Raw genomic sequence first — 16147 nt, 5'->3', positions numbered from 1 at the left:
TGTATACATGTATAAATCAACATTCTACCAATACCATAGGATATATAATTTTTAATTGGTTTTCGATTTTAGAAGCAAAGTAGGCACATTTTACTGTGGACGAAGGCCCGCTAAGCCGCTGCCTTAACAGGCAACTATCGATGTCGTAAGGCAAAAATTACCGCCCTATAGGTAACAATAACAATGACTTTTAACTGAATGTCAAAGTGATAGGTTTCAATTTCTCGCTGTTCCTTACACTCTTATGAAAGTTATGAAACAACTAGACCTGACGCACGGTTAAAAAAAACATCGAAAAACAGAAAATTCTCATGTCCAACCAAAACTATGGCATCGTTCTACAGTGCACCAGTTAAGTCTTTATTCTGAAGGTGTCTCTCCGACCCACTGTTCCGTATACGATACACCTGTTTGCCGCGGGCTATAGAAAGTATTCGTTCACTATACATAAAAAAGGTATGGACAATTTTATGAATTGAATGTGTTTTTATGCGCATTTTTGACACGTTTTGGTTACAGTGGGAATTGGCACGCAGAACTTTAGCTGAGGGCCGATTTGACATGTCACATTGACGTGCGACATCCATAACATTGCATTTACATTTTAATCTCTGTAAACAACTTTTTGTTCTCATTTGTTTTTAGCTAAAAGTGACTGCCCATAACACAATGCCTTATTGAGCTTATTGTGGGGCTATTTAGTGTGCCTGGGCCCGGGCCCGGCCCGGTCTACCGCGAGTCATCCTTAATATGGTGTTTAGATACTTTATCTTAAGAGCGTACCTATTAATAGTAGGTTGAAACGGTCCTGGGCTCGAATGCCAGTAAGGGCATTTATTTGTGCGATGAACACTGTGTGTTTGAACTACCTATGTGTTTCTCAGTCACGGGTGTTTTCTATGTAGAAAGTATTTGTATATTATGTACTATATATATCGTTGGCTAAGTACCCACAACACAAGCCTTCTTAAACTTACTGTGCGGCTTAGTCATTTTGTGTAATGTAATGATATTTATTTACTGGGAATGGTTACACACACAGAGACAGACTGTAAGCAGTGGGAAAATTGCTGCTGCTGTGTGTGGCAGTAGGCAACGCAGCCATATTTTTTTTATACAGGTCAACCTATCCCCAAACTAAGCAAAGCTTGTACTATGGGTATTAATTATTAGCCCATTACTATATATAATTAGTAATTACACATCGCCTTATAGTGTTAAATGTTACGCGCACGGTTGAGCGCTATCACCCCGGCCATCGCTCGCGCATGCGATCTGATTATTAGGGAACGAAACAACAAATTTAGCTTTATCACTTTTCTTGACGACCTAGCTGCTCTAGGGGTCTCCAAACTTTTTTACCCGAGGGCCATATTGCGCCTCAGAAAACTTCGCGCGGGCCACCGTCGGTTTTAGCACCGGGGTATCGTGTCTGGTTGCTGCTGTTAGGAACAGTTCCACTCTCAATGAATGCTGAACCCCTGGAACCTGGCTCCCGCGGGCCGGACAGTGGGCACTCGCATTGGGTGTCGGCGGGCCGGATTGGAACGTGTCGCGGGCGGGTTTGGAGAACCCTAAGCTAGAGAAAAAGTGATAACTGAATAAAATTAGTGGCTCTGTGAGCTGTAGAGTACTGTAGACCTCGCAAGCATAGCTTAAAACTTGTAAAATTATTAACCTGCTCATAAAGTTCACGAAATCGGTTGAGAATTGCGACCTGTATATAGAGGAGAACAAGTTGAAACAACAGAATAAATAATAGGTATCGTCTTGGGTCGTCCCATTCGATTTTCGTCAAGTTCTTAATTTATCCTATTCTGCTTTGGTCACGCATTCTACATTGAAAGCCACCCGACGATTGTGACGAATGTAGAATGAGTGACGAAAGCAGAATAGGACTAATTTAAGAACTTGACGAAAAACGAATGGGACGACCCAAGACGATACCACAGAGTCTGTTCGGAAAGAGCAGAGTCGTGGAATGTACAGCGCCCCAACGCCATACATTCCACAACTCTTCGCTTTCCGAACAGACTTTACTATTATTTATTCTGCATGTGGTCCAGCTATCTCATCATCATCATCATCTATCACTTTAGTCAAAGCAACTGTTGAACAACGCACACTTTTGGCACTGGGGCAATCATTATTTGATGAATTCCATTTATTAAAGAAATATGTGCACAGACCAATGCACTAATGCTGGCTCGGACCAATGAGATTTTCGGAACTTATGTACGGAATATCATTTGATATTTACCACTAGCTTTTCGGTGAAGGAAAACATCGTGAGGAAACCTGCATACATCTGCGAAGAAATTCAAAAGGAGGCCAGTGCCCAGCAGTGGGACGTATATAGGCTGATTTTTTTTTATGTGCACAGATAGCTTGGTTTGATTTTATACGTCTTGAGACTGCACGGTACCTAAATGTAAGCACGTACGCATCGCTCGAACGGTATCACACGGGCGATCGCTTGCACAAGCGATTTCTAGGGGAAGTTGCAACCGATTCTTTTTAGGTCATTATTTACGGTCCTGAGCGCGCTGGAGGCCATTTTTAGGGTTCCGTAGTCAACTAAGAACCGTTTTTGTTTCGCCATGTATGTCTGTCTGTCCGTCCGCGGCTTTGCTTGGTGATCCTCAGTGCTAGAAAGCTGCAATTTGGCATGGATATATAAAGAAATAACGACAAAGCTAGAATAAAAACTGGAAAAATTTATATTTTTTTTTTTAGGGTGCCTCCCCTTTACATAAAGTGGCGATATTATTTTTTCCGCTTTAACCATATCGTGTGGGATATCGTTGGATACGACTTTCAAAACGAATAGGGGTCTTCAACAACCATTTTTTTCATTAATCATAAAGTAAATATCTTCGGAAATAATCGATTCCAAAGAGAAAAAAAGGTGTCCCCCCTCCCCCTTTCGTTGGAATCATGCGTCCAACTTTCAATGAAAACTATAGCGACCATGACCGGTTAAGTCATTTTTAAGTTTATTGCAAAACTTCCCTTCTTTTATAGTTCGTGTTTTTATTAGGATTAGAAAAAGACTGCGCGATCCTGACGCGTCTTTTACTTGAAAAACGCTTTTTACAAATCAGTAACTATTACTTATGAAAGCAAAAGAATGTAAATAATCGTATATGATTCATATTGTTACATATTTGCCGTGATTTTTTCAAAAGTGTTTTTCAATAAAAGACACGTGAAGATTGTTTAGAATCGGACCAAAAAAAGTCTGCAGCGGATTTGATAGCCCACGCAGTGCAAGTGTCATTTATACGTCATAATTTCATAGAAGTTTGATGTTTTAAATAACACTTGCACTGCGTGGGCTATCAAATCCGCTGCAGACTATTCTTGGTCTGACTCTACCTTTTTTACTGCTAAAAAAACGAACTACTTATAGTGCAAACAAAGACGTACAAAGCGCCACGAAGGTACTCCCTTTGGCTGACTGTACTGTAGGTACAGTCGACGTCAAAAATAGGTTTACATTTTCGCCTTATTACAAAGGAGTAAGGTGCAAAAGTGTAAACATATTTTAGGCGTCGACTGTACATGATGCTGCTAATAGGCGTTCAAGGCAGCCTAAATACTGTGACGGATGTGTAACACAACATATTATTTGACAGTTACCTACTCCATATAAAAAACCGGACAAGTGCGAGTCGGACTCGCCCACCTAGGGTTCCATACTTTTTAGAAGCTTATCTTTATAGCGGCAACAGAAATACTTACATCATCTGTGAAAACTTCAACTTCCTAGCTATCACGGTTTATGAGATGCAGCCTGGTGACAGACAGATGGACAGAAAGACAGTGAAGTCTTAGTAATAGGGTCCCGTTTCTACCCTTTGGGTACGGAACCCTAAAAATGAACTGTCACAAGTCACAAGGACCATCATTCGACGCGAGAGGTTGTAGGTATGATGAAATTATTTATTAAAAGCATCATGGGTAGGATTACCATTTAAATGGTACTTAAGTACCTACAGGTTTTTATTGGACTCTCGTCTATACTAGTCATATCTTATTTCAAGTGTATATTTTTAATAATTATTCTTTGAAATTAAAACCAAAGTAGCCGACGTAGCCCTGACAGCCGCCAAGCTTAAATGGGACTGAGCCGGACACATCTGCCGTATGCCAAACGACTTGTGGGCCAAGAAAACTACCGAGTGGACACCAAACATAGTGCGGCGTCACGGCAGACCTAGAAGGAGGTGGCGGCACGATCTTGACGTCTTTCGGAAAGATTGGCCTAATATTGCCATAGAACGAGACGCGTGGAAGAAAGAGAGGGAGGTCTTTGCCCAGCAGTGGGACACAACTGGCTAACAAATAAATAATTGAAATTTAATGCATATATTCACATAAAAGATATATACTGAGTAATTAAATGATCAGCCGTTATTAAAACTGATCTGCAAAAAAAGCCATTCAATTATTTGGACAGCATACAAATATTAAGCTGACAATAAATAAAAATCTAATGATATTTATTTATATATTGTACCAAGGATGCTGGCGGCATTTCCTCGCTGTATCGCAATGGTGATACGTTTTGCGAGGAAGCCGCCAGCTCTTCGGTCACCACTAGCCGCCAGTTACTAAGTTATTAGTTCAATATCCACCATACAAATTTATAGCCAAGGAACTTAGAATCTAGTTGTACATATTTTCAATTGGGTGGAATTTCATTTGTTCGAAAATTTTACGAGACAAATGAAATGCTACCGACTTTGTTTTTAAGAAATGAAACTTGATATTCCATCGAAACCATAATATACACATCGAAACAGTAATATACTTACCTAAGTAAATAAAGAGTGGTAAGATTTTGTTTGATATTTTACAATTTAATATTTGCTTCGGGTTGGTGTGGTGAAAAATTTCGTGTTTCACTCGGGGGCAAATTTTGTTTAACCCTCGTGCATTGAAACCATCGCAACGCTCAAGATTCCATTTTTTTGGAATTTCGGAATCTTTCGCTTGCTCGGGTATCAATATTAGCACGAGCGGTTTGCCCCCTTGTAAAACAAATAACTATTTTTACCTACATCTATTTAGCTCGAAACACACTCACCATTACGTTTTACGCCTTATACCAATGTAGTAAAGTGTAAAATCGTTTAAATTTGTCATTATTAAGAGTAACATAAATTTAACTAATGTTATACCTTAAGTCTTACGCATTAAAGTTTAAAATAGTAAGTCAACAGACGACGGCCGAATTCGGCAACGCAAGTAAAAGTAGAGAAAGTCCTAATTAGTCGCGGTTACGACACATGTCATTCACCCGTTTGTATGGCATGGTATGGCCATACATGATGTGACAGTTCTCACGTCATACGTCTGAAGGAAGAGTATTAATATAATAGCCTCCCGAGTCCCTGAGGCCCTTATAAAGGATTTAATCCAAATCGAATTTTGAATTAAAATGGAATACAAGAAGGTTCCAAATTCAAAACTACAATAATGAAAAGGAGAACTTACATAGAATATAGTTATTTGTACAAAAAGAGATCAAAGTTTGATATTTCTTCGAGTGCTTATTTTGAGTCCCGTGCAAGCGAAAGATTCTATAATAGATTCACGAGCGTAGCGAGTGAATCTAATTTAGAATCTTGAGCGTAGTAAGGGATTCAAAAGCGCACGATATGTAAATAACTTTGATCTCGTGTAGTACACAAAATTTTTCACCCTAAGCAGTGAGAACATACCTAGAGGGACAGAGATAATAGAACCCAAGTATATCGAACTTGTATTAGACCCCGCATGTTGAAATGACATTTGACTATAAAGGTCACTTGAATGTCATTTTGTCTCACTCAGTGAGCAAAATCGCATTTTGCTCACTGTTTTTAAGAAGCAAAGTACCCTTGTTCGAGCTGCTGAGGTGAAAAATAAATATCTGGAAGAACAAACTTTGCTCGGAAAACATTAAAAAAAACTCAAAAATGCGCGTTTTCCCAGAGAGAAGACCTTGCTGGATCGATTTTTTGCCCCCTAAGACCCTTATACAGGATGATTCCGGAGACGTGAGCAGGACTAACAGTTATAAGCAACTGTTTCGTATCAGTATTAGTGAGGTTAACGTTAATTTTCTAGTCGCGCATTTTTGAGTTTATTATATGTTTTCCGAGCAAAGCTCGGTCTCCCAGATATTATTATTACAAAACTATTATTATTATCATAAAAAAACAACTAACAAATGTTTAAAAAACACATTGTCATATCTAAGCTGGTAATGACACTAGAGTTAGACCAAGGTAAGTTTGCAACTATCACACGCAGTGCAAGTGTTATTTTTAACGTCAATCTTCTATGAAATTATGACGTATTATTTATATAACACTTGCACAGCGTGTGCTATCAAAATCGTTGCAGACTTGTCTTGGTCTAACTCTATCTAAGGCCAAAATAGAATTTCGTCTTTATAAAGCTTAACCTAAATTCATGCAGTTTATACGGTAAAAACCTCTTTCTACCAAATATTCTAAATTTTGACCCGTCAGAATGCGAATATGTTTTATTAAATACTAACGGCACAGAGCATAGACCGAGCATCGAATTCTGGACCGTTCGGAAACCGGTGCCGTCCCGGTACCGTTATAGTAAAACCAAACACTCCGTGCACGCGAATACGTAGTGTGCTCTCTGTCATACCTACCTACGGGTATTATGTGAGACAGAGAGTACACTACGTATTCGTGTGCAGCGAGTGTTTGATTTAACTATAGTCGGAATCATTTCGCGCAATCACTACGTGCGGGTTACGGAAACCAAAAAGAATAGATAGTATAGAGGGGTCCTGTCATTGTAAATTTTGTAGTCACTGTAAATTTACTGCCATCTATCGACACACGACTAAAACTCAAAATGAAAACGTATAAAGTTATCAAAAAATGTATATATATGGATAAATGATTTTATTATTTTTATATCATTTTGATCCATGTTCATTCACTGATATCTATGTGTTAAAATTGTTAAATATGAAACGGTGTCGTCACGCCATCTAGCCGAGGATAGGCTAAAGGTGTGTGCGCCATCTATTCGAGAATGACTTTTGCTTGAATTCCGAGGCACGTTTTTTCCTTAGACTTTATTCGTCTTATACGAAGTTACATATGTCTTTGCGGAAACTAAGTAGGTACCTATTAGTTCATTTTTTTTGCATTAGAAAAAAGGTAAACAATCTTGACGTGTATTTTTATTGAAAATAGTTATTTGTACAACAAGAGATCAAAGTTTGATATTTCTTCGAGTGCTTATTTTGAGTCCCGTGCAAGCGAAAGATTCTATAATAGATTCACGAGCGTAGCGAGTGAATCTAATTTAGAATCTTGAGCGTAGTAAGGGATTCAAAAGCGCACGAGATGTAAATAACTTTGATCTCGTGTAGTACACAAAATTTTTCACCCTAAGCAGTGAGAACATACCTAGAGGGACAGAGATAATAGAACCCAAGTATATCGAACTTGTATTAGACCCCGCATGTTGAAATGACTATAAAGGTCACTTGAATGTCATTTTGTCTCACTCGGTGAGCAAAATCGCATTTTGCTCACTGCGTGAGACACAATCAGTGAGCAAAATGCGATTTTGCTCACTGAGTGAGACAAAATGACTCAGTGAGCAAAATCGCATTTTGCTCACTGTTTTTAAGAAGCAAAGTACCCTTGTTCGAGCTGCTGAGGTGAAAACACTTTTGTAAAATAAGTCACGGCAAATATGTAACAATTAATTTTGAATCATATTCCTGACTCAACTCAAAGGCATTTCAAAAACTCACCCATATCCGTCCTTTTAGACGGCCAAGTTCCAAAACGTACTAAAAAGCACCGCTGGTTACTCAAATCACTAACAACGTTAGCGCAAAGCGAAGCTCGTATCTCTATATGGTTTCAGTGCCAAGATACGAGGTTGCCAAGATTACTGTCACGCTATTGTAGAGTTTTGGTAGAATATTCTCGGCATTCCTATAGTCGCTAACGCCCTTTGTGTATGGAGAGTAAGATCGTGCCGGACCTATTTTAAGTGGTCTGAGGTTTTTTTGGGGGCAATTTTACGGGATAAGTCCAGCCAGGGGGAGTCGTTCCTAATGCGTACAGAGCATTCGTTGGTGGTTCAACCAGAAATACGACCTCTTCGGTTTATACGAAAATAATACCAAACTTGCCCTAGTAAGCCACCATGACGAGAATAGATTTTTTTTAAGATGATGGGTGGCGGCCATCTTTGTACCCCGCCCTCCCCAAGTAGACGCACAGTTCTTATTGCCTCCCGAACTAGAAACGCTTAGAATTACTCAAGGAACATATATTTAGCTTGTTAAAGGACTGTCTCATTTCAAACACAGAGAAACAGACAGTGAGAATCACACTATCTTTGTCTTACACTAGTCTAATTAGAGAGCCACTATGAGGGTGGCATTTGTAAAAACCCTCTATAAATAAATAAAGAACAAAAAAAACTAGTAGGTACTAGCACCCAAAAGAAAAGGATGATTATCGTTTTTTGTTCTTATTTACTGACAAATTAGGTTCGACCCAGGGCCGTCTTAAACTATGCTGGGGCCCTTGGGCACATAAGAATTTGGGGCCCTTTTACAAAGCAAAGAAAGCGAATTAAACTAACATTTTTCTACTACGATCTTCTATTTATTACGAGTAATCAAAGATACTGTTACTGTCTGTCCTTTGGGGCCCCCTGAGGATGGGGGCCCTGGGCACGGGCCCCGTGTGCCCTTATGGTAAAGACGGTACTGGTTCGACCTAACTATGTATAATGTCATGAAGCACATATGGGAGCGAACTGCTTCCACTATAATGGCGTTATTCACAAACGCGTTATCTATGAATCGTTTGTCTTTATCTGTCATTTTGACCTATGTATTTGTAAGAATAGGATAAAAGATAATTTAACTAAATCAGGCCCGAAAGTTTTCCCACCCGTAAATTTATATATATATTATTTTTAATATTTCTTTATATAAATATGCCTCAGTATCATCATCATCTCCTAGCCGTTTTCGGCTACAGCGACAGCTTTTCTACCGCTGAGAGCGTCACTGGTGCGCTATCAGGCGACTGACGTAGCCAATCTTTGCAGCAAATGTGCGGCCGCACTCGCTGCAGCACCCCTCCGACGTAATTATGCGCGACGGCCACAGGTGGTCTGGCCTTTAGCTCGTCACACTTAGCGTCGAGCTCTGTGCGTCGCCTGGCTTCAAATTCACGCACCTGCATCTGCACAATATGCCTCCACTGTGGACGGTCACCAGCCAGTGTCTACCATGTTGTTGGCTCTATATAAGCTCTCTTCATATGCAGCTTCAACACATCTTTGAACCGCAGAAACTGGCCGCCTTGCTTTCGCTTACCAGAGCCTCTACCATCAGTTTTGACATTGATTTAACGCTCACGTCTACGTAATTTACTTTCTGTACATCTCGCTTGCACTAATATGCGAGTACGAGCGAGATACATAGAAAGTAAGTTACGTAGACGTGAGCGTATATGTCAATGTAAAAACTGATGGTAGACGTACAGTTTGCAGTTCGCTGTAGAAGATGCGTTTCGCGACTCGGTGTTGGGGCATGCGGGAGACGTGACCGCTCCATCGTAGCTGTCGTCTCATTAGATAGGCCTCTATTCAGCGATCTTCTTCTTCACGTCTAAGGATCTCCGTGTTCCTAACATGGTCGGACCAGTGGACGCCCATAATGTCACCTCAGTATATTGATATACAAATGGGTTATTGTTAATTAAGTATGTGAACGTGGTTATTCCAGTGCCCAGTTAACCGGGGAACAAGAAATTAGAGTTTTGCACGTATAATACCTCAACTCGTTATATTATCTTTGTATACTCAACGTTTTTTGCAACGAAATCTAGGACCAGACATAGATATTATATTATCTACTTGAAAGTTCATGTTATTTCATAGTGGGTTTTACTGTACAGTCGCCATCAAATATATCGGAGCGACCGAGTTGCCCACAAATATCTGAACACGTATATCAAGCCGTTATAGATAGAGCGCGTGCTTAGATATTTTTGAGCACCTCTGCCACTCCGATATATGTGACGTCGACCGTAGATTCAAAGCCACCATTAAAACATCCGTGAGGCGATTAGTCGCCCAGAATCGGGAGTTGATAACAACACCCCAGAAGGTTCGACGAAGAATGCGTTTTTTGTCGGGACGTCCTGGATTAACTACGTTACATTCGAAATACTTTCGGTTTTACCCGGCGGATTGAGGGAGAGTATGTCTAGACTCTAGAGTTTCTTACATTGTATGTCACTGTAGAGTCCACAGATCTACAAGTACTTAAGCATAGAGTGCTCCATACATCAGTTTTGTTACCAGGGGGCCGATTATTGAAATTCGACCGCTCGATTTCGTGTTTTTCGTTCAATAATATCTCCACTACTAAGCATTTAAATTCTACTAATAGAATTGAAAACGAGTGGTCAATACCACTCGATTCCAAATTTCTATCGCTCGTATTTCAAAAATTAGCATTTCGCCGTTTTCCACCGATTTTCGAGTGACGAAATCGAGCGATCGAATTTCAAAAATCGCCCCCCAGAACGACTATTATTTTCGTAGTCGACATCTAGTACCAGTATATGTAGTATAGTAGTAGTAGTAGCGTCAAGTAATGGAATTATCAGGACTGCTACTTGACACTAGATGTCACGTGTCTCGCGACTGGCAAAAAATGTATTTTACAGCTAATATTACCAATCTCAACAATTTACAACCAATATTATAAGCAGAAGGAGTTGAAAATAGAGTTTAGGTTATGCACATTTCATGAGTGTGAAAGTGGCAGACTTATAAATGGAAAAAAGTGCCCACTCTTGAGCTTCCTAGCGGCCGCTTAAACATGCCAAAACCAGTAGGGGGAGGCTCCTCCTTTCGGGCATTCTCGGCTTCGTTCGGTTCAGCATTGCTCCGAGCAGTTATTAAGGTTGCCACTACTTGACGTCTCTTTGCGTGCACGACCACAGATAAAATAATTAGCTACTTGTATTTTGTAAAACCTAAATAGCCGAAAGGGATACATTTTTTAATATTATTTAACATAAAAATGAGATTACAGTAATAGTTATAAGCACTTTTCTGCCAACAAACTGCTCTGCATGAGCTATCAAAATCAACTGCAGACTTATCTTGGTCTAACTCTATCAAGAATAGATGAAACAAGTAAATAAAAGAGACCAGCTCTGTAATGCACTTATAATGATGCTCAGAGATGACACAGGAAGTAAGGGTCCTGTACGCATTTCCTGTTTCGGCGAGGGTGAGCATATGTCGCGAAATGTGTTGTTTTTGGGACTAAAATTTTATTTTAGAATTTTTGATAGTCTCGTCTAATCTACCAGTGTACCTATTTACAGTAAGCCGCAGATAACTGACCCCCCATATACTCGGTCTATTTTGCTAACATGCACAACTTTAAAATGTGGGACCCATATGTTAGGGAAACATCGGGAAAGTTACAAGTTACGAACCGTCTTAGTGAGTTATTTATTTGATGTAGAAATATGTATATTTAAGTTACAAATAATTTTACATTAATATAAAAGTTACTTACAATAAACTTAAAAACTAATTTAAACTAAAATATGTACATCTAAATAAGGACCCCGCGGCATTGTGCCAAAGATGTCTTAGTTAGTTAATTATGCTAGACATTTTTCACAGATCGAGAACCAAAATATACCTATTACGCGTGAACAACTAGGTAGTGCTACTCTACGAGTATAACCTTCTCCACGAAACGTACCTACCTATCAATGTTGTCAGGTTGCTAGGTAAATGCCTCTATGCCCGGAGTTCCTAAGTTATTCGTGAGCGTCAGGATGGCGGGTGGACCTCAGCGAATTTGAACGAAATATTTATAAACATATTGTACCTTCGGTGTACTTTAGTGTACCTTTAATAGAATTCAATGTTCTTCTCCACCCGCCATTCTGACATCAGGATGGCGGGTGGACCTTTTTCGTTAAATATCTCGTTTCCGGAAGAAGTACACCGATTTCTATTCATAGTTTACGCAAGTACACTGAAGGTACACTATAACTACATACTTGGAGTGCGGTATAATCCAAGATTTCACAGGTTCCCCGCCATCCTGACGTCAGAATGCCGGGTGGACCTTTATTGTTAAATATCTCGTTTCCGGGAGAAGTACACTCAATTCTATTAAAGGTACACTAAAGTACACCGAAGTTACAATATGTTTATAAATACTTCGTTAAAATTCGCTGAGGTCCACCCGCCATCCTGACGCTGGCAGTTATTCGCTCCGTTATTTACAGTCTAGGTGAATGTTTTGTTGTTTCCTTCCGTCTCAGTTAAGAGCCACGCCACACTAGCGTCTCCCGAGCGTCAGCGTCTAATCAACTCTATGGCTGCTGCTCGACGCAACATTGGCGCCATTTTTCATAGCGCTGACTAGATTCCGACGCTCAAAGGACTGGCCCTAAGCAGTAAAGCTATATTCCTCATAATTTGTCTGTCTATGCTGATTGACTGACTACATATCGGCAAATGAAATGTAACGCGCAACGGCGCGTGGCGCGTTTTTGCGCGCGCACCGGTGCCGTCATAACGGGCACAATAATAACAGGGCGTGTAGATGTTAATGCACAACCGGCCAATGATGCAATATGGATGCTGGAAATTATATATACAGTAGGCTCTCGGTTATCCGTTCTATAGTTTTTAAGTTTATCGCGAACAAACATACCTACAAACAGACAGACGCGGCGGGGGACTTTGTTTTATAAGGTGTAGTGTTATGTACAAGAAAAGGGCAAACGGCCTAACTAAACCATAAAAAGACAGTAAATGTAAGTTTTGAACAGACTATCATGGCTAAATATCATGTCATGTTTCGCCGACACTTAAAGTTTCTCGAGCGGCGAACATATTTGCGGCAACTTTCTCTACACGCCATAACTATTTATTAAGTGTTTATGTATAACTGTCGCGAGGTGTATGTTTAAAACGCGGAGATAAAGTTTTACTGTATAATTTAGTGTTACGAGGTTAACTGAATTCATGGCGGGTTAGAGTTTTTAGACATGTATAGTCACCACACGAGATTGGTATGCCATTTAGGGTTCTTGCTAAATTGGAAATTCTATAGCGTAAGTAATTAAGTATTGAACAACCAATTTGGCTAGGGCCCTAAAAGCCGCAATAATCGCCGAGCGTGATGGTATTACCGTTGTTGAGGTGGTTGGTAAAAAGTTTTTGTAGTCGATTGGCCGGATATAGGGTAACCGTACGTCAGGATTTCCCCTGACATGTCAGGATTTTTGTTCCCTTGTCAGGATTACAGGTAGGACTTGGCGAGTGCCAGGGTTTTATTAGAAACCTCAACTAACCAGTAGTAGCTAGCTAAAAGTTAGGAGTTGGACACAGAAAAGTGGGTTATGTTGTAGCTATAGGTAGCATATTATGGTGGCGAGTTCACAACTGACATCAGGACTAATTTTATTCGCTAAGAAAATATACCTATAAGTTCCCTTGGCAAAAACGAGTGATTAACGTGACATATTACAAACAATAACATATTTGAGGCGTTCACGGTAGAGACCCTGGGGCAGTGGAGTCGTGACGCTCATTATCTTTTTCAGGGCCTAAAAAAGACCGATTGTGACTACGGGTGACCCTAGGGCTCGCTCATTCCTAGGCCAAAGAACAGGCATAGCTATTCAGCATGGAATGTAGCCAGCCTTATGGGCAATTGGGCACCCTTCCGCAGAGGACAGATCTTGGGGCCTTAAGATAGGTGGGTAAGTTTTATTTATTTATTTTGTTAGTTATACAAATACAAATGCACAAAATGCAAATAAGAACAAAAAAACTATACTCATACTTTTCTTTTGGGTGCTAGTATATACTAGTGTAAGACAAAGATAGTATGATTCTCTCTGTCTATGTTTGAAATGAGACAGTCCTTTTTAACAAACTTTAAGTTTTTTATTGATTGTATTTATATCTTATTCCGTCAATAAATGGAATGGGGGGTCTAATTCAAGTGACCGTTGGGACCAATATACCTCGGATTTTGGAGAGATGGCCATCTAGAAAATGTCAGGATTTTTAGCCAGATCTTAGAACACAATATGGCCAATTAGCTAAATTTAAAAAAAACAATCGTGTTGCAGTCATTTACTATGACCGTTGCCGCGGTTTTTCTTTGAAACGATGGCACTTCAGTTTGGAACATTTGCGTGCTATTATATTTTATGATTTTAAATTTGGTTTAACCGAACAACTATTACAACCAGCATTAGGGGACTTTGTTCCATCCCGAGCAACATTTTTTTCACCTCAGCAGCTCGAACAAGGGTACTTTGTTTCTTAAAAACAGTGAGCAAAATGCGATTTTGCTCACTGAGTCATTTTGTCTCACTAATGAGCAAATTCGCATTTTGCTCACTGAGTGAGACAAAATGACATTCAAGTGACCTTTATAGTCAAATGTCATTTCAACATGCGGGGTCTAATACAAGTTCGATATACTTGGGTTCTATTATCTCTGTCCCTCTAGGTATGTTTCTCACTGCTTAGGGTGAAAAATTTTGTGTACTACACGAGATCAAAGTTATTTACATCTCGTGCGCTTTTGAATCCCTTACTACGCTCAAGATTCTAAATTAGAATCTTTCGCTTGCACGGGACTCAAAATAAGCACTCGAAGAAATATCAAACTTTGATCTCTTGTTGTACAAATAACTATTTAAAGGGTTAAAACTAGCCTCGAAGATGACCAAAGGAGCGGTCGCCCGCAAACAGCAGTAACTGTAGAAAACGTCGATCTCTACTACGGAAATGTTGGTCCGAGAATTACATATACCGACATTGAAATGACTAGGATCATAGGTCATCCTACATCAACATATGAATATGAATATGTTTTCAAAGTTTGTTTAGACGAAAGGAACTTTGTATAGAGAATGATAGAGTGTATTTTCATAATTTGTAATTTGATTATCATTGTTAACATTTTATAATTAATAAATTATACGTTTGCATGCTAAATTATTGACCCTTTTTCACTAAAATTTGTAAAAGCGCATATAATTAAATATCCCTAATTTTCTGTTATACATATTATTAAAAGAAAACAAATTACCTATATAATGAATTAATCACAAAATCTCTAAAAATGTGTAATAATATTTTTCATCACACTTGCTCGGAAAAGATGTATTTACACGTAGGGCTTGCGGGCGGGAAATTGAACTTTTCGCCCTAGGGCGGAAAAAATCTTTTCCGAGCAAGTGTGATGAAAAACACTTATTTACACGTAGGGCTTGCGGGCGGGAAATTGAAATTTTCGCCCTAGGGCGGAAAAGTGTTTTATACAGAAGTTTGTTTTTATTAATTCTCCTTTTTTTCCTTACAAGTGTGATGAAAAACATTGTGTGTGCCACGGGCGGTAAAGAAATTCCGAACTCGTGAACATTTTAAGCCCTCGCTTCGCGTCGGGCTTAAAATTGACACTCGTTCGTAATTTCTTATTTCCCGCCCTTAATACACAATGTACTATTACAGTACGTACGGTGCTACTTTGCCGCCCTAGGGCGGGATTAAGGGCAATAGGTGCCTATGTCAAAAATTTAAAGGGCCTTATGTACGAGTACCTACTGTAAAACGTTGTACAATTCGCACTTGTATCGTAATGTACCTACTATTTTCAACTTGTGAAACTAAAAGAAAGTCGAGAAATTTACAAGAGCTCACTTGTAGCACTGTCCTAATAAATAAATTTATTAATTATAATTAGGGACAAGAAAGAACAACAAAATAAACAACACTGTCCTTAAATAATACAAAAATCACTAATAATAAATCGAAATGAATCCCTTAAAACGTAATGTTAAATTAAAACAATTAAACTACCGCTACCCGGTATTCTCAATAGAAACTTGCTAATAATCGCAAAAATTTAATTAAACCCTCAATAGAAAACTTTTTTTTTTATGTACAGCCACTTGTTAATTTAAAACACACCTGCAATGAACAGCAACGCTAATCGCACATCCATGATCGCTGCAGTCACAACACTCGCGGCATGTCGCGCAACGGGCGGCGGCGCACT

The 16147-nt window shown here is 39.4% G+C and overlaps 1 protein-coding gene across 1 annotated transcript in view; it reads right to left on the bottom strand.

The window, feature by feature from the left end:
- LOC134804050 (CUB and sushi domain-containing protein 3) overlaps window positions 1-16147 on the bottom strand; it is a 93451-nt gene extending 77304 nt beyond the window's left edge. The window contains exon 1 of the mRNA XM_063776932.1: window positions 16060-16147. Within this exon, the coding sequence (XP_063633002.1) occupies window positions 16060-16093 (34 nt within the window). The 5' untranslated portion in view covers window positions 16094-16147. The remainder of the gene's footprint in view (window positions 1-16059) is intronic.

This window comes from Cydia splendana, chromosome Z (assembly GCF_910591565.1).
Source record: "Cydia splendana chromosome Z, ilCydSple1.2, whole genome shotgun sequence".
Taxonomy (NCBI): Eukaryota; Metazoa; Arthropoda; class Insecta; order Lepidoptera; family Tortricidae; genus Cydia; species Cydia splendana.
Note: the sequence above shows the minus strand (reverse complement) of the source record. Positions and strands in the feature narration are given on the sequence as shown.